At 42.2% G+C, this 23,016-nt stretch overlaps 4 protein-coding genes across 4 annotated transcripts; 1 reads left to right on the top strand and 3 right to left on the bottom strand.

Annotated features, from left to right (window-relative positions):
• Positions 1 to 190: 190 nt before the first annotated feature.
• On the bottom strand, positions 191 to 2,489 carry LOC109899182 (transcription factor Sox-17-alpha-A-like). The gene is made up of 2 exons (XM_020494236.2): positions 1,393 to 2,489; positions 191 to 1,305 (listed from the first exon to the last, which is right to left on the bottom strand). The coding sequence occupies exons 1-2, from the start codon at positions 1,700 to 1,702 to the stop codon at positions 653 to 655; spliced, it is 963 nt and encodes a 320-aa protein (XP_020349825.1). The 5' UTR covers positions 1,703 to 2,489; the 3' UTR covers positions 191 to 652.
• Positions 2,490 to 9,346: 6,857 nt separating this feature from the next.
• LOC109899472 (39S ribosomal protein L15, mitochondrial-like) lies at positions 9,347 to 14,167 on the bottom strand. Its single transcript, XM_020494745.2, has 5 exons — positions 13,960 to 14,167; positions 13,362 to 13,519; positions 13,020 to 13,185; positions 10,671 to 10,794; positions 9,347 to 10,559 (listed from the first exon to the last, which is right to left on the bottom strand). The coding sequence occupies exons 1-5, from the start codon at positions 14,062 to 14,064 to the stop codon at positions 10,222 to 10,224; spliced, it is 891 nt and encodes a 296-aa protein (XP_020350334.1). The 5' UTR covers positions 14,065 to 14,167; the 3' UTR covers positions 9,347 to 10,221.
• Position 14,168: 1 nt separating this feature from the next.
• Positions 14,169 to 16,862, top strand: lypla1 (lysophospholipase 1). Its single transcript, XM_020494746.2, has 9 exons — positions 14,169 to 14,491; positions 14,789 to 14,820; positions 14,954 to 15,019; positions 15,152 to 15,199; positions 15,290 to 15,360; positions 15,496 to 15,569; positions 15,677 to 15,778; positions 15,987 to 16,163; positions 16,308 to 16,862. Exons 1-9 carry the CDS (start codon positions 14,423 to 14,425, stop codon positions 16,356 to 16,358), a joined length of 690 nt encoding a protein of 229 aa, XP_020350335.1. The 5' UTR covers positions 14,169 to 14,422; the 3' UTR covers positions 16,359 to 16,862.
• LOC109899474 (regulator of G-protein signaling 20-like) lies at positions 16,859 to 22,736 on the bottom strand. Its single transcript, XM_020494747.2, has 5 exons — positions 22,614 to 22,736; positions 21,455 to 21,615; positions 18,523 to 18,606; positions 17,839 to 18,073; positions 16,859 to 17,698 (listed from the first exon to the last, which is right to left on the bottom strand). The coding sequence occupies exons 1-5, from the start codon at positions 22,620 to 22,622 to the stop codon at positions 17,504 to 17,506; spliced, it is 684 nt and encodes a 227-aa protein (XP_020350336.1). The 5' UTR covers positions 22,623 to 22,736; the 3' UTR covers positions 16,859 to 17,503.
• Between the last annotated feature and the right edge of the window lie 280 nt (positions 22,737 to 23,016).

Raw genomic sequence — 23,016 nt, 5'->3', positions numbered from 1 at the left:
TTAAAATGAAACAGGAAGTTTGGAAGTTTATGCCCCTGGCGCCATTTCCCTCCCAACGCCCGGGGACGAGAAATACACAGGGCTAGAGATAAAACAGTATGTCAACAGCCTGGCTTCTGCCAACGGCTGGACAAGCAATAACTCTTGACAGCCTCTCAGTCCACTCCAGTTTGTTGATATAACTAATAAATATTCCAGATCATTTGTAGCCAGTCATCCATCATAATAGAAATTCAAAAGAAACTCGTTCTTTATAAATTAATCTGTTGAAATGTTGTATAATTTGGTGCACCACACATTTGAATCTGTTACATGTAGCATTCACATTAGAGTATTTTCTGTTAATTACTACAACAACAACAAAAACGTAAAGGTTCTTTTAGATATATTTATAAGGCATATTTGGTTGGGAAACCGTCTTTTATCAATAAGAGTACATTTTGACAACAACAGAACAAACCATATGAATAATAATGCTAAACATGTCATGTTTAAAACGTGTAACGTAATTTCCATACATCTCAATAGTAACAATAGGTTGGGGGAAAAAATATAATTTCAATAAATACATTTGGGAGTTGACATGCTGTACACGCTAAAGCCTCTCAAGTGTTCAGGGCCCCTATAAGCTACCCCACTGGTGATCATTTTACTACAGGGGCTCCGGCTGGCATGTGGACGGGCCAAAGTACTGTTCAAACTCACTGGGGTCCAGATCATAGAGCATGTCCAGCTGAACCTGCTCCAGGTAGAACTCCAGAGAGGGGCCAGTAGGGGGACACAGCTGGGGGCCCGAGGCCCTGAAGTCCCCTTGCTCCACTTGAGACATAGCACAGGCTGGGTTGGGGGACCCACACTGCTGCAGCCCATGCTGGGTAGAGTAGTACGGATGAGGCTCTGCTGGGTATGCCTCAGTGTTAGAGTACATTAGAGGCTTGTTAGAGAATGTGGCTGCTGGATTTGTGTAAATTAACCTGTCTGGGAAGGTCTCCCTGGGAAGATGGGAAAAGTATGCCTGGGAGGATGGGTAGGTGGCTGGATGTGGGTAGGCTTGCTGCTGATGGGACTGGTTCTGGATGAGGTAGTTGAGGTCATAAGGCATGTTAAAGCCTTTACTGCAGAGGGTGGAGAGAGGGACAGTGGCCTCCACAGGCAGGGGCCCTTTGGGGCCCTTCTTCAGCTGCTTCTTCCTGCGAGGCCGGTACTTGTAGTTGGGATGGTCAATGGTGTGCTGTACTCTCAGGCGCTCTGCCTCCTGCATGTAGGGCCGCTTCTCTGCCAGAGACATGGCCTTCCAGGTCTTACCTGCAGCAAAACAGTATATAATTGTTGAAATATGAATAGTCTCGTCATAGTTTTAATTTAAATGGGAATTATTTGAATGAAACTTACCGAGAATTTTGCTGAGGTCGGTATTCTCCAGGTCAGGGTTGAGTTGGGCCAAGCGTCTGCGTTCCTCCTTGGTCCAGATAATGAAGGCGTTCAGCGGCCTTCTGACCCGCGTCTCTGCGGATGATTTCGGCTCAGGACTGGCGCAGCTGGAGTCAGAGTTGACCGAGATAGGACTGGTCGGGCCAGAGCCGGGGGACTTCGCCTCGGACATCAGCTCACTCTGGGAAGACTCACAGCAGAACTTGTCGCTTTCAAACATGGCTTTCGTTGGGCACAGTTCGAAATGTGTGGAGATCGGATCAAAGTACATGGTTACTATCTTTTTAACCTTTTGACGTTGCTCTCCTACTCCAGTATTGATGGTGACCGGCTATATGCACTCCTTCCACCAATGGGAGCCCAGGAGGAGTGGATTTAAGGTGTGAAATCCAGGTGTTTTCTCAAGTCATTGATAGTCCTTGATGCCTCAATCTATCATCAGTCATTCATCAGTCATGAAACCGAAATTGACATTTAATGTTAAATCAAAAGAATACACGTAAGCCTATTATTTCCTTTTCGACAAAAATGAATTTATAATATCGCTTTTAAAATGTTTCGTGATAAATGCTGTCATGATTCGCTGCAATGACTGCTCGATTGCATCACGACAATCTTGGCAAAGTTGACATAGGCCTAGATGTCTTCACAGGCTGTTAATAAGGTATTCATTGCGGATTTACTTTTTAAGAAGCTGGCAAATTCCTATGCCTAAAATGAATCGGATGACTACTTTAGTCCCCCTTTGATATATCTTTTTTTTTTTTTATTGAGGCATTACCTTTTCCTGTGTGTGATAAACAAAACGAGATAAATTGGCCGTCACTCTTAACATTAAAGTTATGTGGCAGTACTTTAGTTATTCATTAAAAGACCACGGGCCACGTGCAAATTGCCCTCTCCTCTTATCAGGTCCACTGTCTCTATCAAAGCACATTTTACAGGACGGTAACAAACATGATCAAGGCAGCTCTATTATAAGATTAAGGCGCACAAGTGTTTACCACCAACAAAAGAGGTATATCAACTTTTGAAAAGGCCGCATTACAAGCTCACCTTTGTCTGTGACAATGGTCTATTTCAAGTCGATTCATCAGTAGGTCTATAATACAATAAATAGGCTATTGAGCTAATGCCATCTTGGACATGCTGTGGGTGTTCATGGGTTAAAACAAAGACCTATCCAGTATGTCATATCCAGTAATACATATGTAAGAAAAATGTGTAGCCTATTTTAAACAGGCCTTTTTGACAGCTTTGGCGTGCATGGTCGTGTTGCCTTTGCCCTGTCAGGTTTTTCGGAGTGATAAGATTTGCACAGGAAGTCCTAAAAGGTCAGGAAGGAAAATCTATTGGAGTTGTGTGGTACAAGGGACAGTGTAACCCCCCAGAGAGCTAGGGCGAGCTTGTTCTCATATAAACATGTTTCATTTTTACAACTCCTGAGATTGTTCATGAACTCACAAACTTCGATGTCAAAATAACCTCAGCGAGTCAACAGACCCTGGCTGCTCGCGCAGCCTTTGAGTTCAGTCAGTATATTCCTGTTGATTTTCAATTTGCATGACTAGTCTAAAAATGTCTTAACATTACATAATTCCTCTCGGTTTCATCTGATAATCCCACTCTATTTTCTTTGATTACACATCTGATTATACATCCCATCAACTTCAACAATGGAGGCTAGGGTCATTACAAGCTGTTTATGTCGATGTGGAATCAAGACAACATAGAGGAACGCCCCTCATCCATTCTGGCCTGTACCTGCAACGTTTTCTTTGTGGCTAGACGACTTGCTGTCATGTCTTCAGCCTCTGCTGTTAAGATGTCAAAACGGCATATAATGGGTCTTATTGTGAGAATACACACGACAGTGTGCTTCATTAATTTCGGCCTCCACCTGCACTGTTTTGTAGCGACAGACCAATTGCTGTTATGTAGTCCATGTCTTTAGGCCCCGTAAAAAAAAAAAGGTAATGGATGTTGACACCTTGATCAAACAGAGTCAGTTCTGATGTTGTTGCCTCCGTTAATTCAATAACAGGAGGGGTCAGGGTTTCTTTTTCTTTTAGATCCTCCTCTTTTAGACCGTTTAAAGTACTCTTCAAAGTAGAGAGATCGGTCTGAGAGTCGGCACAACGAAACTTTGGGCCCCGAGGTGTATGTTTGTGAATCGATACAATCTATGCTTGCTTATTAGACCGTCTAATGGTAACATAACGAAGTAATCGAATTGAAGTGAAGTACTCCAATTTAAGCATAGGCTAGCCACACTAAATGTGGCTGAGTAGGCTATAGCCCTATTTGTTTAAATTGCTCTAGGCCTAGTAAAATATGTTAATGAGGTTTATATTTTCATGATCTCGCACAGGGTCCGTTGATTGCGCGCTTTGACGTTGCACGCGAAACTAATCACATTAAGTTATATAGCCCAATGGAAATTTCAAAGGATTTTTTCAAATTCATTTTCGTTATTGTTTATTAGTTTACAAACGAATGAGTTAAAGACATACATTTTGTAGGAATATAGCCCATGTCATATACTTTATTAGATGTCCACACGATCGAGTTACACGACACAAGGAGTACTTATGTGATAGCAAGTATTATTAGCATAATAAGGCCAACAAAAAACAATTGTATACCCGCAAAATGTATTTCAATGTTTTTCAGGGACTGTAAGAATTAGGGTTAGAATCCACATCCGAGTGTTAGAAAGCACACAGACAGCTGCCGTGAGAAAAGCGCTAATGGATTTAATTAATTCGCTTGAACGACTCAGCATGAATACAATAATGTTAGTTTCGGTTGACGTTTCTGTAAATTGGGCAAATATTGGAGAATTTAGTCATATCTGACATTGAAAGTAGCTCATCTTATTTCCCCCTTAATTATGTTATCTATTTACAGTTGATGTCGGAAGTTTACATACACTTACGCTGGAGTCATTACAACTCGTTTTTCAACCACTCCACAAATGTCTTGTTAACAAACTATAGTTTTGGCAAGTCGGTTAGGACATCTACTTTGTGCATGACGCAAGTCATTTTTTCCAACAATTGTTTACAGACCAATTATTTAACTTATAATTCACTGTATCACAATTCCAGTGGGTCAGAAGTTTACATACACTAAGTTGACTGTGCTCTTAAACTGCTTGGAAAACTCCTGAAAATGATGTCATGGCTCTAGAAGCTTCTGATAGGCTGATTGACATCATTTGAGTCAGTTGGAGGTGTACATGTGGATGTATTTCAAGGCCTACCTTCAAACTCAGTGCCTCTTTGCTTGACATCATGGAAAAATCAACAGAAATCAGCCAATACGTCAGTAAAAATAATTGCAGACCTCCACAAGTCTGGTTCATCCTTGGGATCAATAAAAAAAGCTTCTTTGAAAATGGCTCTTCCAAATGGACAATGACCCCAAGCATACTTCCAAAGTTTTGGCAAAATGGCTTAAGGACAACAAAGTCAAGGTATTGAAGTGGCCATCACAAAGACCTCAAACCTATAGAAAATGTATGGGCAGAACATAAAAAGCGTGTGCGAGCAAGGAGGCCTACAAACCTGACTCATTTGCATCAGCTCTGTCAGGAGGAATGGGCCAAAATTCACCCAACTTATTGTGGGAAGCTTGTTTGACCCAAGTTAAACAATTTAAAGGCAATGCTACCATATACTAATTGAGTGTATGTAAACTTCTGGCCCACTGGGAATGTGATGAAAGAAATAAAAGCTGAAATAAATCATTCTCTCTACTATTATTCTGACATTTCACATTCTTAAAATAAAGTGGTGATCCTAACCAACCTGAGACAGGGAATTTTTACTGGGACGAAATGTCAGGAATATTGAAAAACTGAGTTGAAATGTATTTGGCAAAGGTGTATGTAAACTTCCAACTCCATCTGTACATGCAGGCCTACCCTGGCATTATATTGTCCTCTATGGTGCTTAAATTACAGAAAAGGTAGAGGAATGTGCAGTGTGTCGTTATCACACAGCTGTGGTTTTATTTCACATTCTTAAAATAAAGGGGTGGTCCTAACTGATCTAAAATGGGAATGTTTACTAGGATTAAATGTAATGAATTGTGAAAAACTGAGTTTAAATGTATTTGGTTAAGGTGTATGTAAACTTCCGACTTCAACTGTACCTTTGGCATTTACTGGTCATAAAATAAGACATTTTGATTTATTTTTAGAGTTGTCCTAGATTTTCATTATCTTCTTAACCATTCTGTTTTGTCATGAACTGCAGGTAGGTGAGTAATGATTCATCGAATTGGTTTCTTAATCTCTGAATGGATGGCCGTATGCCCAGAGTAGGCATATCATTGCATTGCTTCATGCATGCCATTGTGACGGTTGACATCTAAGCAACTAGGGACAGTGCTGTTGCTGAATGGTCACGATGATGTTTGTATGGGGATTGTTCTCTGAAGATTCCCCATCACAATGTTCCATTGTATTGGACAGAAGTCATATATGAGACACTCCTCTCTGTCTTCAGTCTGATTTGGAGTGAGCCAGGATGGAGGTCTCCAGGTGTCTCCACTCCAGTCGACCTGCCCGAGGAGCACCTTCTCTGCTACACGCTCACTGGATTACCGGGGCTGTGGGAAGATGCAGCCATAGACAGGTCAGAATAAAGATCCCTGCTAGGACAGTGGCTTGGATGTGGATCATGTATGTACCTGCCTGGGACATGCTGGAGCAAATCCTGTCCCTCGATGGACCTAGGACATGCTGGAGCAAATCCTGTCCCTCGATGGACCTAGGACATGCAGTAGAAAGAGGAAGCTCACTGGATGGAGTGACGTGAGGCTGATTAGCTGGATATACTCATCTTAATCACCAGTGGGACCATATTGCATTGTGTCAGTGTGCTGTGCTCGCAGGGGGTTACACTTGTAGAATGATCTTCACCAACCAAACTCTGTGTGTTTGAAGTAACTACAAGGACAAATGTGCAACAACAAAATGGAGACCCCAAAAAATAGAGTATTTCTAACAAGAGGATGTAAAGCAAGGTCATGTGTCTTGGGGGCTTTGTTAACGAACCTCTGTATTCCAGTGGACTCGTATAAAACAGGCCCACATGGAGATACGGGTGAGTTTCCATACAGTGGCTGTTCATAGCAAACTGTGATCTGAGGTTTGAGGTGTGAACTGCATTGTCACAAAACCGTGTGAGATGGCATTATGTGGAGTGGGTCTCTGCATGGTGACTGTTGGTTCAGACTCCTACTGCATTGTATGGACCCAGAAGGCTGGCATCGGTTACACTGTCAGCCTCAGACATCATTCTATGCAGCAGGCTTCCCCCCTCTTCTCTCCTTCTGCCTGCATCCAGCCAGTGCTAATCAGGTATTTGAGCACACACCATAGACTAAGGCCTCAGCCCTGGGTGCCAGCCCCAGCACTTGTAAACAGTGCCCTGCCCTGGTCTGTCCTACGTGGGGATAACTGAGAGGATTACCCCCCCCCCCCCTTAATGTGGCTTAATGTGGTCTCATTAGTTGAACACAATGATGTCCCCACCTCTCAGAGCAGATAACACACCATGCTTTTAGCCCCAAACAGAGCTTAAAACCCATCCTCAGACCATCAAACTCAGGCTGCAGACAGCGCTGCAGTAGCAGGGGCCAGACACAGAATGGGTGTATTGGGCTACATCATTTTTGCGGTAATTTCATCATGATTATGTATTTATTTAAGGGTGATTTGCATTTATTTTTAAAGATACACTTGAAATATATATTTTAATACATCATTTTTTTTCTGTTTTCTTTTCATATGTTTAAGTCCAATGCTTGGAATATTAAATAAAACAAGACAAACACGATATCACAATGTTGTAATACATTCAGTGGTTATGAAGAAGTCAAATATATACCCAATAATCAGCATGTTAGCAAGAACACAACACTGTTGGTTTAGAAAAGACAAATATAAAAGAGGCATCTAGAGATCCAACAGGAACCAATGACGGCTGTCTATTGTGTCAGGCCTCTGTGACACGATGAGGAAAAAGCACTTCATTGTCCTTATCCTATCATCGGATTAAAACTTCATTCCTGCCTATGATGATTTATTGGTGTAAATCCCTTGTGGGTTACACATAAATGTCTTCCATTGCAAAATGCATTGCGCCGCAGCTCTGAAATACGCTATTGAAAGGAAGATCATTTTCAGTCATGCCTAAAAACAATTCTATTCTTTGTAAATGAGCAATTGTATTCTGGACCTGGCCCTCTGATAAGACCCTTATCTATTCAATTGAGTGCTTCTTTTATTATCCGGGCTATTGAGCTTGGCATTTGATGAAGTGGTGTCGTATTGCCACAACAGGCTATTGCACTATACATCCAATCTAGACAGTCTCAGTCACTGATCCTCTCTGCTGTTCTACAGCGCTGTCATGGACACTGCATCCCATCATGGTGCTGTGCACCATACCAGATTCTCATAGTTTAACCAAAGGTAAAGACTTGTCCCCTAGTGATGTACAGTATAGCCCTTTGATCTGTCCCACTGTACTGTCCCACTGCTCCTCCCTGTCCTGTCACTAGTCTTGTCTGTGTGTCTGTCTTGCCTGTGTGATCCCCCTGGCAGACAGACAGACAGAGCTCCATCTGATTGCAATCGCCTCTAATTATTAACTGGTCTGGATAAGTATCAGTGTATAACCCTCACCAGACCTGCGAGACACCATGATATCTGCGTCTGTCCCAAACGACCTACTCAGCGATAGCCGATAGGCAATGTTGAATGTTTAATTAGATAGTGTGAACTGGTGCTGACTATCACACTCAGACATTAGATGATTTGGAGCACAAGCCATGGTAAATGCTTTGTAAACTCACAGCAAATATTTGAAATCTTAAATGTTGGATAATTGCTTAGGGAACTCGATTGATGGCTTTTCTATAAAACGTTGTTTAGTCTGTCTAATTCAGGGTTAGAGCCTAATAACACTTTAGTCTACTATTACACTAAAGTGATGCTTTCTGTGTAGATACTGAAAATTCAACATATACCCCAGCCTAGGGATTTCAGAGAACCATCCCGAAGATTTAAACCAGAACCAGATTCAAACGGATTTCTGTTGCTTTGAAGATAAGGACTGTAGCTCTGCAATAAACAGTAATTGTTTAGTTGCTTTCCTGTGGTGTGATTTATTTCAAGTACTGTGCTGTAAGATTTCAGGCTTGTTTTCCCGGCAGGGCCTGACGTGTGTGTACAGTGTCAACTAGGTGTATATGTTGGTTTATTATCGTCAACAAGATGCCAATCCTGAGATTCCCACCTCCATCACCCCCCCATTCACACATGACTCCACCTAGAAAAACACTCATGATGACCTTCGAATGTGACCTTTGCACAGTATACAGAAATAGCATAATACGATCTCTAACTACCTAAGTAGTAACAATGGGATTAAGACATTTTTCATTTAGAAATTAACAGCTGTGCACTGTAAAATTCCTCTAACATTGCAATTGTGAAAGTCTAAACCAAACAAGGTGACATCTATGCCACCGTTGGCAATTCCTATTACAATACACCCAAGCTATTTACAATACACACACTGGATAATACAGATAAAATAATAAGTAAATTCATATCAATATTGTTCAGTTCATATGAACCGAAGTAAAGTTTATTTCTATTGAAAATCCCTGCATCATCAGTACGAGTATAGAAAGAGCATGGCAGTGGGACTACTGAGGTGCTGCGGCTCCCCTACACGCTCACACACAAACATATGCTTCCCTAGATAAAGACTTGCAGCAGAAAGACAATGTCAGCGTAGAATACCACGTTATTTATGGAGAACGTTTTGTCTTCAAAAAAAAAAAAATTGAAGTGGGATGGGAAATACTGTATGAATATAAGGGCCTTTTCTGATTAGATTTATTATTTTATTGATGTGGAATGCCTCATCCTAGTATTGCCGGAAAGGGTTATCATTTAGATAGCAATCAGGAAGTGATTTTGGAGCATTACATCAATACAATCATGGCATTTTCTAAATACTCTTTACATATCAGTCAGCTTTAGATCATAACAGGAGTAGAACTACAAGTGTGTGTGCCTCAGATTGTGTTCCAAACAAGGGGGGGGGGGGGGGGGGTACAGTCGTTTGAACGTCCAGGCCAGGATACAGCTGCCTATGACTCATTTCAAACTCCCCCTTCTCCAGCCAAGGCAACCCATTTTACATTTAACACACATCAGCAGGCATCTGCTTCCTGTTTTCATTCTTTGAGTCATCTTATGTTTCTTATTTCCCCCTCACCTGTTGGGGTCTATGTTCCTTCCATCATGTTGGACATTGGTGTTTCCAGCTAGGGGAACTAAAGCACCACCAGCGGAAGTGATCATTACAGCACTTTCATCCGAGACTGCAGTGGGGTTACTTATCAAAGTCAACACATTAGTCCAAGTGTCCGCTATCCCAAGAATTTCCCTGATCAGTGCACGACAGTACCATGTTTGTACCCTAATCGAAATGAACTCCTCCATCCACTATAAGCGTTGATCATAAAGCATGGTGCATTACATACAGAGCTGCACTGTAGAAATACATTGTCAGATCTTGGGTGAAACACCCCTAAGATGAACGACAGAACAATGGCACTAAATGATGAATATTTAATACAACACACGCAGTAGATCAGTGGTGTTAAGAAAAAGCTGAATCTATTGTCAAGTTGTGCTCAGAGACATTCCTTTTAAAAACGATCAACCATCAACAGAGCGAGCATGTAAATTTGAATCATTTATGAACTGTAATATTGGAGCAGTTTATCATCAGTCGGTTTCAGTATCTTCTTCTCGGCCATGTTGACGACCCAGCCTGGCGAGAGGCCAAAGAAGATCTGTCTGGGGTCCTTTATCATAGAGAGCATGTGGAACAATTCGTCTTTGGAAATGTCCGGTAAAACGTAGCCATACTTCTGGGCCAAGGCTATCCGTGCTTTTTGAATCTTCTCTGGATCTGCCAGGTAACCCCGGTTGGCAGCATCTGTGTAGTAGGGGACCATGTCTTCCCCAGGCAACATTCTCTTTGGAATGGGCTGTCCACTTATGAAGAATGGGACAGGCTTACAGAGGACCGCTAACAGACAAGAGGAAAGCACGGGGTTACAAACACTCCAAAATGCATACAATTTAAGTGGCGTCATGGCAAGATCATTAAGTTTTGGCCTAACGTGTCACTACTACTCACCAAGACTTCTGGGGTCATAGAAACCTGTAGTGACAATCCCTCCGTTTCTCTCAATGGCAGCAATGGCCTCTTCAGACGCCATCTGAACTTCTATGTTGACTTTCGCCGCAAAGATACCAGCACCCTAGTAACACACACAATTGGATGCAACATTAAATAAAATAGACTTCCAAAACAGTGACAGCTACAATCTTAACTAAATACTGCCACCTACTGGCAAAAGATAGGTGCACTAAATAACTACAGAGCGAAATAAAATCTAAATCAAATGTTATTTGTCACATGTGCCGAATACAACAGGTGTAGTAGACCTTACCATGAAATGCTTAATTACAAGTCCTTAACCAACAATGCAGTTCAAGAAATAGCCATACTCCTTGCATTACATATGTAACCGGGTTGGTTATGTTTCCACGTGCCTCTAAAGAAAGGTGTATTTAATGTTCAAGCATTCTTATTGGTTGGTTCAATTCCGATGACAAGGTGTGTTGGTTTTTGCCCCGACTGAAGAACTTGGATTGCAATGCTTGGAGTCCGTTTTTGAGCGTCTCAAAGCCCATAATCTGAAGTTGGCTCCAAAGAAATGCAATTTCATGAAGAGGTCAGTGCGGTTCTTGGGGCATGTCATCAGTGAAGGAGGTGTGGCCACAGACCCAGATAAAGTGAAGGCTATTGCAGGGATGACAGAGAAGGATCTCATGGAGGATAACACGGACGTGCCCTCCCAGGGGAAGATTCGGTTCTCTCGGAATGATATTACCAGGAGTTCATTGAGGGGTGCTCCCCCATCGCTAAGCCTCTGCATGGTCTGACAACTGGGACGAAGGCACCAAGCCATGGGAAAGGCAAGAGGAAACGAGGAGTCCATAGGAAACTCACAGCAGCAGACTGGACTGGTGAGTGCAAACAGGTCTTTAGTCAGTTGAAACGAGCTCTCCTCGATCAGGTCATGCTAGGCCAGCCTGTGAACAGAGATGGGTTGCTAAACTCACTCCATTCGAGTTTGACATCAAGTACATCCCCGGTCCCAAGAATCTCATTGCTGATGCACTCAGTAGACAGCCATTTGTGCAGCAGAGCGCTCTCCACCGCATCACAAGGGTTCTATACAAGTCCCTGCTGGAAGAAGCTGCAGGAGTTCATGCTGAGAAGGTGCAAGATGTGTTCCGCTGGTCGAACCACCCATTCAACCTCGAGAGCTGCTCACCGTCAATTGAGGCAGATGCCTGTGAAATTGTCGTGGACTGCCAAACTACCTCCCACCCTTCTCCTGGTTCTCTGTCAAAGTGGTGCCAGCAGTCCTGAGGTCGCAAGGGGAGGCTGGTCTACAGAACGGTGTGCTGCTACTGCCTCAGCTCACTCAGTCACTGGTGCCATCTGAGATGTCTGATGTGAGAGTGCTATCCCGTGACGACCTGATATCAAAGCAGCGCCAGGATGACGCACTCGCCAGAGTTGTCTTCTACGTGGACAGGGGCCGGAGACCTTTTAGGAGGAAACGTGGGCATGAATCATTCGAGGCTCTGCAGATTCTGAAGACCTGGGAGAAGCTCACTCTGAAAATGGGTGTACTATATCGCGTTACCAAAAGTTTGCTGTCAAAAAAGAAGACGTACCAGTATGTAGAACCCACCTCCATGAGGGCGACAGTTTTGAAGGGTGTCCACGATGAAGGTTCTTATTGTCACTGAGTGTACTGAACATGTAACATGCATGCTTTCCTAAGGGCTCTTTAAATTCCCCTAATTCTCTTTAGAGAATAGTCTTTGCACTGGAATATTTAGTGACATATATATTGCAAGGTATTGCATACCTCGTTTTGTTTCTTTATAGTATGCAGGTGTAATTCAGCGGGGGAGAATGTAACAGGGTTGGTTATGTTTCCACTTGCCTCTAAAGAAAGGTGTATTTAATGTTCAAGCATTCTTATTGGTTGGTTCAATTCCGATGACATGGTGTGTTATTGGCCCCGCTTGCAGATAGGGGGAGATCGAACGTCAGGTCTCCCCAGTATGAAAATGTGATGCAAGGGATTTTGCCATCGACAGCCATCAACATCATTAAGCCCTGCACAACTAACATGCTGTTTCCTATTTAACAACAGCTAATAAATCATGATCAACTGGGACCACTGGCTGGGGTGATTTATTTGGACAAAACACAATGCAAGGAGAGTACGATTAACATCTCTTACACATACACATAAGCACTTAACTGCCTTTGTGAGATTGTGCTTCATCTCCAATGTTTAATTGATGCTTCTGTAACAATTAACTCACCCAAATCAAGAGGGGACATCGGCTAGCTATGACAGTTTATGTGTGAACGTAGCCAAGACAACCATCTTACCTCGCCAACAAGCTGAACACCATAGTCCCTCTTCTGTGGCTGGATGGTCACTCCCCTGCCATTAACCAGCTGAGTCAGGTCAATGGGCTGAGTGGGGTCAACCCGGCCCAGGTCAATCAGATACTGCAGCCTGGTCAGGGTCAGGGGCTGGTACTGAGCCCGCCGACTGGGAAGAAGAGCACAAATTTGTGAGTATAATCTCCTGTCTCTAGCTATGTATGTACAGAGATGCAGTATGAAAAGTTACAAGACCTTTTTTGCTTCTAGGCCACCAACTCTGTATAGTATCATCATTTGATGATAGAACATGGAGTGTTCAACAATGGTCATCAATGTATTTACCTGTGTCCCTCATTGTAGCCGTATTTTGGGATGGCTAGATAGAAGGGAGTCTGACCCCCCTCGAACCCCAGACGAGGTCGGTTGCCTCGCTGCCTCTCCCCCTTGTGACCCCGGCCACTTCTGTTTCCTCCATGTTGGCCTCTGCCTCGCTTCTTCTCCTGCAAAATAATAGACAAGATGAAAAATACCAGCGTTAGAACAGCTGTACATATTCTTCACTATTAATCTTCAACAATATATCCATAGTAATTAATCACAAATTGTTTGTCATGGGCACAATGAATTCATGCAACGAATGTCTGTTTGAGACGAGACCAAAACTGTCTGACTAGAAATGATAACTACTATGCTATTTGCTTGTGTTTGATATAGCATACAGTGATGATAACTGACCAATTGTGTTAAAATCAGATGTTGTGCTTACATTCTAGGGGTAAACAAGAGATTTAGCTATAGATAGCTACTATTTGTACAAGCAAGCCATCTTTAGCTGGCTAAGTTACAGTAGCTAGCTAACGTTAGCTGATGGCTACTACTAGCCATGCTAGTTAGCTTGCTAGCTATTCAGTAACTGATGGTCTGGTAAACGCATACTTACAGCCTTCTTGGTCCCCGGTTCAGGTCGTAAGTTTGCTAATGAAATACGAGGCAAATTCTGCAAAATATCTAATGCCTTCCCACTAGGTTTTCTCGTAAAAGACATCGTCCTCTCCACATGTCAACGTCACCCAAGGACAAAATCGGCTACCATGGATATGGCTCACGTGACACACAATCTGGCATTTGCCGGAAACGGAAGTGCCATTGTTTCACAGACTTTTAGACCATCTGTATTTTCTACGAATTGAATGGATTAGTACATTGTCCTAATCACCTGGTTTACCAGTTAATGAATTCTTACTGCGCTCTCTCGTTGCCAAACTGATGCCCGCGAGTACGAAAACATACTGTTCCCGCAACTATCGCATGTAATAACAAGGGCGATACAAATTTAAGGTTTTCGTTTCATCCAAGGATACATTGTAAATTCTCTTGGAGAATACCAGCTGCCTGTACGTTGTATGTGCGGTAATAGTATGTCAGTGCCCTTGCCTGCTATTGTACCTGCCGCTCGGAAAGCCACTGCAGCGGTGAGTTAAAATGATTTTTTGACAGCGAGTTTTGAATGCATAGTTTATTGTTGCGGACAATAACTTGCCCTCACATTAAAACTATAGTCTCACTTACGTCTGTATTCTCAGTAAAGGACCACTAGTGGGAAGCTAGAATCAAGTGTTTTAGTGTAGGGCTGTAACAAAATCCTGCATCAGTAGCTCTCCAGGTGGAGGGTTGGCCACCTCTGACCTAGATTTACCAACCATAGACATTGAAGTGTTGTCAATAAAGCTAACCACATTGTACATTTATGTATATATTTTGCATTACAGGTGATATTTCTTCATGGCCTAGGTGACACTGGGTATGTGCAGCTCATTAGTTTCATCCCTCATCTTACTCCTTCCACTCACCATTGACTTCAGCGTTATCTGTTGTTATTATTCCCTTTCACTATAGTCTATAGCTCATAAAATGTCATTTGCTTTTGTTCATAGCCATGGCTGGGCAGAGGCCTTTGCTGGGATCCGGACACCACATGTGAAATACATCTGTCCTCACGCGTGAGTACCTCTGTGGACAAGTACAGCTCCTGTATTTGGATAATGTTGATGATAGTGATTATTGATGACATTGGGTTTAGTATACACATTTATTACTGACATTGAAATATTTTTGTTATTTTGATTTTTCAGTCCAATCAAGCCTGTTACATTAAACATGGGGATGTCCATGCCCTCCTGGTAAGAAGGGAAGTCTCTTTCATTTGATATAAAGTAGGCAATATCGAAGAACAGTACTATTTGGGTTAATCACTCCCCTCTATGTTTTAGGTTTGACATCATCGGATTGCAAACAGATGCAGAGGAAGACGAAGCTGGTATTAAACAGGCTTCAGAGAATAGTAAGTTATAGTAGTAGGTTTGAATGTAGCAGTACTAGGACATTACAGTATGATGGAAGTTTAAAACGGTATGAACTTGAGCTTGACATGATTCTATTTGAGCTTGATTTGATTTACTGCTTCCAATCTCCTCAGTTAAAGCACTGATAGATCAAGAAGTGAAGAATGGAATACCATCACACAGAATTGTTCTTGGTGGATTTTCTCAGGTAGACTAGTGTATGACAACAAAAAACTGTAAAACAATGCTGAAATCTACATCATTCAGTGGTAAGACAGTGAGTATTCATGTTTTTGTGTGCTTTGGCATAAATAGGGTGGAGCGTTGTCTCTGTACACAGCTCTCACAACCCAACAGAAGCTGGGGGGAGTGGTTGCCCTCAGCTGCTGGCTCCCTCTACGGAATTCCTTCCCCCAGGTAATACAATTAGAAGTGTTCTGTGGTGCACTTAGGTTATGCATATGATCCATTCAATTGTTTTGGAATGCAAACAGTCTATCAGCTTGTTACTTTACCAAATCACACAAATCAACCATGTTCAAAGTCCAAGACAGACCAAATAATTTAAGTGGCATTGCAAATTGTAGCTGATTTGAAATATAACCATAATGAAATCTTTTTTCAGGCATCGAGAAACTCTGCCAACAATGAGATGCATGTCCTGCAGTGCCATGGCGAGGCGGACCCTCTGGTGCCCGTAATGTTTGGATGTCTCACTGTAGAGAAGCTAAAGACCCTCTGCAATCCATCCAACATCATCTTCAAGACCTATCCCAGAATGCCACACAGTGCCTGCCCTGAGGTTAGTATGGTTTGCACAGTGGCTGTGAGAAGAGACTAGAATGAAGATTGGCACTTTTTGAAGACTTTGGACATGCACTATTGAATTGATATGAAATGACTTTATATTTTGTGCAGTAATACTTGTCTTTCTTGCATCCCACAGGAAATGATGGATATCAAGCAGTTTATTGAAAAGCAGCTTCCTCCAATCTAACAGTTAGACCCACACACCCACCACCATCAGAGCTCATCGAAGGTGACACCTGTGACGCTCCATAGACTGTCTGAACCACAGACCTCACTCAATAGAACCTGCTAACTCTGGCTGTCAGAGACAGAGTCCGAGACAGGCCCTAGGGCTAGAGACAAGCTGGGGTGAGGGACATCATAACTAAAACTATTGTATTTTCTGCTGGAGCCAGGTGGAATCCTCAGTATTTGAATCGTTAATGTTGTCAGTTGCCAGTAGTGTAGCTGTTTGCTATTGGGATGCCATCTTTCCCAGGGAATACATGTGTTGGGAGTATCTTAGATTGTATGGTTTGAAAATATGATTCTTAATATGTTGATTTGTAACAAATAACTTAATGAATGTATAAAAGCCTGATATAATGCAAGAGTAAAATAAGAATATGGCATAAAAGTATTGTGCTTTCATAGATTTGTAAGAATTGGAAGCAATGTTCTGTCAATTCAATACACAAATACCATATATGAATGGTCACATTCTATTTATTTCATACATATATTATATTCCTGTTTACGTTTTGGGTGAGAAAGAAAATTGGACTGAATCAGCATCACAATATTAAAATCCACAGGCAAGATCTATTTCCAGGTATCAGCTTACACTATATGTAAAAAGTTACTATTATTGTGATCAACTGTTGCACCATTTCTGTGATATTTTATTCAAACGATCTTGAAGGTGAATGATCTAATGCCAAGGCACTTCCCCATGTCTTCTTAACAATAAGTCAAACCTAATTTTATGCTTTAAGGCTGACAATAGACCTACACACGAATGCAGTGCTCACTGATACAACATGCTTCCCCCTCAGAAAAGTGCAATGCCAAGCGCTAGGGAATATATAAAAATATAAATATATATATATATATGCAATCGGGAACTGAATCTAGCGTATGTTCTTGCTTGCTCTGAGTATTTTGGAAAGTCAATATTCAAGGTAATATAAACAGTAGTTTACACCTTAATAAATACTGTTTGGCAAATACAGCTTATTAACCTGTTGATCAATCAACATTTGAACTGTAACTGAAAGCTAAACCTAAAACCCCCTTTGGATAAGACAAGTGTCCTCTAAAAGCAGTGCAGAGTGATTGATGGTGAGTGAGAGTCTATGGCTCTGTGGCAGGTGGCTGTTCGGCCAGGTCCTGCAGCAGCTCTGCGTACGCTGTGGAGTTCATGTAGCGTGGGTATGAGTCTCTCTGCATTAACGTGTAGATCTGCTGCTGGGCGTCTTCGAACGTGTGCGACGTGGGCTCCAACATGTTCTTGTTAATCACGTCTCGAACACGCGAGTCCAAACTCACCTGGAGAAGGAAATAACCATTTAAAGGGAATAAGAATACTCTATAGAGAGAGAAAAATGATAGGCTTATTGCTTGAACTTAGAGCGTAATTAGAGTAAACCACCTCAGTCATATAAATGCCTAGGGTGGTGTAGGCTCACCTCTTTAGGGGAGAGGATGGAGATGAAGTCCTTGTAGATCTGTCGTACTTTATCCTCCACCACAGTTTTGTTGGTCTCCTTCTTCAGCTCCTCGCAGGCCAACCAGAACATCATGTTCTCTTCACTGAACTCTGTCCTCAGGAACTGGCGGAAGCAGCCCCGCCCTGCAGAGCTCTTCATCAGCCTCTCAAATGACATGGTCCATGTCATCGCATCCTCCAGAATAGGCTTGGGGCTACAAAAGAGGGACCATGAGCTTTATTTCATACAGTAGATATCGTTGAGACTGTTCAATGTCAATGTTTCAGCTCTAGCTCCATACAATTACATATGAAACTCCGAACATATAATTACTCGGAACATTAAATTACATACAAGTCATTTAATAGGATCTCCATGTCTAGAGACCGCATTTAAAGTCGACATTAAACAGGCTAAACTATATCCCCTCTTCTTTTTTTCTTACATTATGTGGCTAGCTGTATAGGGGATATACTTGTGAAGAGCTGATTCTCATTATTATACAATATTTATCACAATACTCTAATCAATGATATGCATAATCTTAAGACCTATATGCTCACACAACCATAGTCATCTGATTGACTGAAATCTTGAACTAGTGAAGTGTTATATGATTTTGATGTTGATCGCTAATGGCAACCAGAGTATTCCAGAAGTTACCTGTCATCACAGTTTGCGATTTCCTCTGCTCTCCTCTCATAGGTGTTTTTTTTAATCCTCTCATCCTCCGCCCTAACAGTCAGACTGAAAAACAGTGAAAAACAATAGAAATAGAAAATGTATCAATGTACAATTTGTGTTTCTGCTATTGTCAATTGGGATGGTGGGTAGCAGATAGAGAGGCATGTTGTTAGTTTTAAGCGGTGAAAAAAAGTGGTGGGAGGTGCACATCCTGCTTCGTGAGCTCTGCAGGGGGGGGGGCTTCTGTAAACACTACTGTCATCCAGTCCTTGGAGATGTGTTGCAACACCTGGTGTGGCAGTCACCTGTAGTCTAATTAAAGCCCTGTGAGAATCCACCACATCTGTGCTCCCCGGCCACACTCTGTAGCGCTGCGACAATTAGCATAACTGAATTGAGGTTGATGTGGAGATAGAGACTATTCCCACTCAATGGGGACTGAATTAGCATGCTCTTATTCTGCACACAACAGGAAGAGGCATAACTTGCTTACGTACAGTGGTGCAAAAAAGTATTTAGTCAGCAACCAATTGTGCAAGTTCTCCCACTTAAAAAGATGAGAGAGGCCTGTAATTTTCATCATAGGTACACTTCAACTATGATAGACAAAATGAGAAAGAAAAATCCAGAAAATCACATTGTAGGATTTTTTATGTATTTATTTGCAAATTATGGTGGAAAATAAGTATTTGGTAACCTACAAACAAGCAAGATTTCTGGCTCTCACAGACCTGTAACTTCTTATTTAAAAGGCCCCTCTGTCCTCCACTCGTTACCTGTATTAATGGCACCTGTTTGAACTTGTTATCAGTATAAAAGACACCTGTCCACAACCTCAAACAGTCACACTCCAAACTCCACTATGGCCAAGACCAAAGAGCTGTCAAAGGACACCAGAAACAAAATTGTAGACCTGCACCAGGCTGGGAAGACTAAATCTGCAATAGGTAAGCAGCTTGGTTTGAAGAAATCAACTGTGGGAGCAATTATTAGGAAATGGAAGACATACAAGACCACTGATAATCTCCCTCGATCTGGGGCTCCACGCAAGATCTCACCCCGTGGGGTCAAAATGATCACAAGAACGGTGAGCAAAAATCCCAGAACCACACAGGGGGACCTAGTGAATGACCTGCAGAGAGCTGGGACCAAAGTAAAAAAGCCTACCATCAGTAACACACTACGCCGCCAGGGACTCAAATCCTGCACTGCCAGACGTGTTCCCCTGCTTAAGCCAGTACATGTCCAGGCCCATCTGAAGTTTGCTAGAGAGCATTTGGATGATCCAGAAGAAGATTGGGAGAATGTCATATGGTCAGAGGAAACCAAAATATAACTTTTTGGTAAAAACTCAACTTATCGTGTTTGGAGGACAAAGAATGCTGAGTTGCATCCAAAGAACACCATACCTACTGTGAAGCATGGGGGTGGAAACATCATGCTTTGGGGCTGTTTTTCTGCAAAGGGACCAGGACGAATGATCCGTGTAAAGGAAAGAATGAAGGGGGCCATGTATCGTGAGATTTTGAGTGAAAACCTCTTTCCATCAGCAAGGGCATTGAAGATGAAACGTGGCTGGGTCTTTCAGCATGACAATGATCCCAAACACACTGCCCGGCAACGAAGGAGTGGCTTCGTAAGAAGCATTTCAAGGTCCTGGATTGGCCTAGCCAGTCTCCAGATCTCAACCCCATAGAAAATCTTTGGAGGGAGTTGAAAGTCCGTGTTGCCCAGCAACAGCCCCAAAACATCACTGCTCTAGAGGAGATCTGCATGGAGAAATGGGCCAAAATACCAGCAACAGTAAGTGAAAACCTTGTGAAGACTTACAGAAAACGTTTGACCTCTGTCATTGCCAACATGGGTATGTAACAAAGTATTAAGATAAACTTTTGTTATTGACCAAATACTTATTTTCCACCATAATTTGCAAATAAATTCATTAAAAATCCTACAATGTGATTTTCTGGATTTTTTTTCTCATTTTGTCTGTCATAGTTGAAGTGTACCCATGATGAAAATTACAGGCATCTCATCTTTTTAAGTGGGAGAACTTGCACAATTGGTGGCTGACTAAATACTTTTTTGCCCTACTGTAGATGTCAATAACTCCTTAACATAAATGTCCCTGTGTGTTTTTCCCCCAATGAGACTGTGTGTGTAACCGGCTGACACTCAGTTTTCATGCTCTGCTGTTTGTGTCCTGTGCAGAGCATATGTAGCATAAGAGTTTGGAGTGTTGGAAGGAGCATGGTATGGAATCTCATTATAGTAGGTCCCCCTATGTCCCAAATGGCACCCTATTCCCTATGTAGTACACTACTTTTGTCAAGAGCCCTATGCATCCTGGTCAAAATACGTGCACTATATATGCAATAGGGTGCTGTTAGGTAAGCAACCCCTTACTATGGACAGTATAGTCACAGATAGAACAATGAGACAGATCTTTCACTGGATGTATAAATATGAAGCATCAGCTTGGCGTTGCCACGAAATCCAGCAGCCGGCAGTGGGAGAAGATGGAAGGATATGGATTTTGGCCTACATTCTGCACATTTTCTCATCGATGAAACCTTTGATCTCAATACAGTTTTATGTTCCCAAAACTAGAAACTATAAAGTTTGGTTGACTTTAGGCTTTGCCAAAGTTTTTAAAAAGCTAGTTGTTTAAAAGGAGTGCAAAGGCAAATTGAGTTACTGCACACACACATTTCACAAAGTAGACGTTCCCTAACTGAAATATGCAGATATATGCCAGAATGGGCCAATAGGAAACCTCACTAGCTCGTGCTTGGCTCTCCCCACCTCCCTGCTTGTTCTTCCCACTATGACTAATCTGTTCCCATTGGAAACAACAGGCTATGGTCTATGTTGGTTTAGTTATAAAAATATTTGGTATAGTGGTACCTACCAGGAGCAGCTGCAGCAACAACACCAGCAGAAGCAACAGGCATTGGAGGCGTTGGTGGGCGTGTTCCCCATCCCGTGCTGCGTTTGGAGAACACTGGCAGCAGCTTCCTGATGCACCTGCATCTGTCTCTTGCGCATCTCCACCCGCTCGGACCCCATGGGCTGCAGACCAAGACACAACATCATGCTGAAGATGTAGGACAGACACACAATACAGGAGAACACACACCCCGACAAAACAATGCAGCACACTGCAATCAATTCGGTCCAAGAACATGATGACATAGAAGGCAGGTGTCAGTCATCCATCCCTAATCCATATCTTCATGTGGATGAATACGACATTTTAAAGACTGGTACAACATCATGAAACCATGGTACTGTATAATCATCTCAAAATATTACTGAGGGAATCACCATGGCATGTCGTCACATAATTTCGAGTGCGCATGTCTTTCGGAATACTCTGACCACTTCAACATAACAGAATGATCCTTGCGCGAACTTTTACACTGTCCAAGCTTTAATTTATTATAGCGAGAAATGTAGTACCATTTGGCTATGCAAATTACGGTCACTGACAGTAATGCATAAATATATATAAGCTATTAAACGCCTATTACCAAACATTATAGCCTATCATTTGCAGGATCAAACTATTGTAGCGCGCTCTGCGATGAAAAATGCACTGGACGAGAAAGACGGAGGCGTGGTGTTAGTTAGACAGACAAGGCGTTACTGCCTCCATCCTAGCATCCTCAGATGCAACACAGATGGATCCTTGGGGGTTAGACAGCATTTTAAGCATGTATTAGGTTCTAATAAAGACTAAGAATACATGTAACGAAATAATACAATACTTAAAGCATTGGTGTTTTTCTTAAAAAATGGACAACATGGCATCTGGTGCAAGTTATGACTACAGCAATAAATACATAACCATTCAATTGGATAGCTACATCCCAAAAATAGAACGAGATTGTCAAGAAACTATGCTGGCAATAATTATCTAGTCCTCAATCATGTGTAAAAATTATCATTATTGTAGATTATGCTGACTGAATTCTCATTTGCCATCTGGATTGTTGGTGTTGAATCTAATTCACAGTTTAGCATTCAATTATATTTCAAAGAGGAAATTCCAATGTAACTGTACTCACTGTCACCATGAATGCCAGAATACAGGTGATTCTTGCCTCGATCACATCCGTCTGCGCTGGTCTGCAACGGACAAATTGCTCTGCTCGATGCGCATGCGTTTTGTTCGAGTGCAAAAATATGTTCTGTGGCTGAAGCTCTGAAGGGCGGACCAGCTTTTACTGGAGGCTTCGCGCGATGGGTGATAATGCTCTCATATTATCATCTGTTGCATAGCCTACTTCACAGCAACTGATGAAACCGATACATCAACCACCGACCATGAGTGCTGGAGATTTTATTTTAAGTTCATCATCATGATACAGGGTCCAGACTTCAAACCAATCATTATAAGCCTATGTAATGGTTTGGGTCATTGATATGGCGTTAGAATTTGTGACCAACGTCTTCCCATGATACAAGGCC

The sequence above is a fragment of the Oncorhynchus kisutch genome, linkage group LG11 (assembly GCF_002021735.2).
Source record: "Oncorhynchus kisutch isolate 150728-3 linkage group LG11, Okis_V2, whole genome shotgun sequence".
NCBI lineage: Eukaryota > Metazoa > Chordata > Actinopteri > Salmoniformes > Salmonidae > Oncorhynchus > Oncorhynchus kisutch.
Note: the sequence above shows the minus strand (reverse complement) of the source record. Positions and strands in the feature narration are given on the sequence as shown.

Coding starts and splice junctions, on each gene's coding strand:
- LOC109899182 (XM_020494236.2), bottom strand. CDS start 1,702: ATGTACTTTGATCCGATCTCCACACATTTCGAACTGTGCCCAACGAAA. Junction 1,306..1,392: donor CGACCTCAGCAAAATTCTCG/GTAAGTTTCATT, acceptor GTTTTGCTGCAG/GTAAGACCTGGAAGGCCATG.
- LOC109899472 (XM_020494745.2), bottom strand. CDS start 14,064: ATGTCTTTTACGAGAAAACCTAGTGGGAAGGCATTAGATATTTTGCAG. Junction 13,520..13,959: donor AACCGGGGACCAAGAAGGCT/GTAAGTATGCGT, acceptor ATTATTTTGCAG/GAGAAGAAGCGAGGCAGAGG. Junction 10,795..13,019: donor GTGTTCAGCTTGTTGGCGAG/GTAAGATGGTTG, acceptor GTGTGTTACTAG/GGTGCTGGTATCTTTGCGGC.
- lypla1 (XM_020494746.2), top strand. CDS start 14,423: ATGTGCGGTAATAGTATGTCAGTGCCCTTGCCTGCTATTGTACCTGCC. Junction 15,361..15,495: donor TAAACAGGCTTCAGAGAATA/GTAAGTTATAGT, acceptor CAATCTCCTCAG/TTAAAGCACTGATAGATCAA. Junction 15,570..15,676: donor TTCTTGGTGGATTTTCTCAG/GTAGACTAGTGT, acceptor TGGCATAAATAG/GGTGGAGCGTTGTCTCTGTA.
- LOC109899474 (XM_020494747.2), bottom strand. Junction 18,607..21,454: donor TGTTGCTGCAGCTGCTCCTG/GTAGGTACCACT, acceptor ACTGTTTTTCAG/TCTGACTGTTAGGGCGGAGG. Junction 18,074..18,522: donor ATCGCAAACTGTGATGACAG/GTAACTTCTGGA, acceptor CCTCTTTTGTAG/CCCCAAGCCTATTCTGGAGG.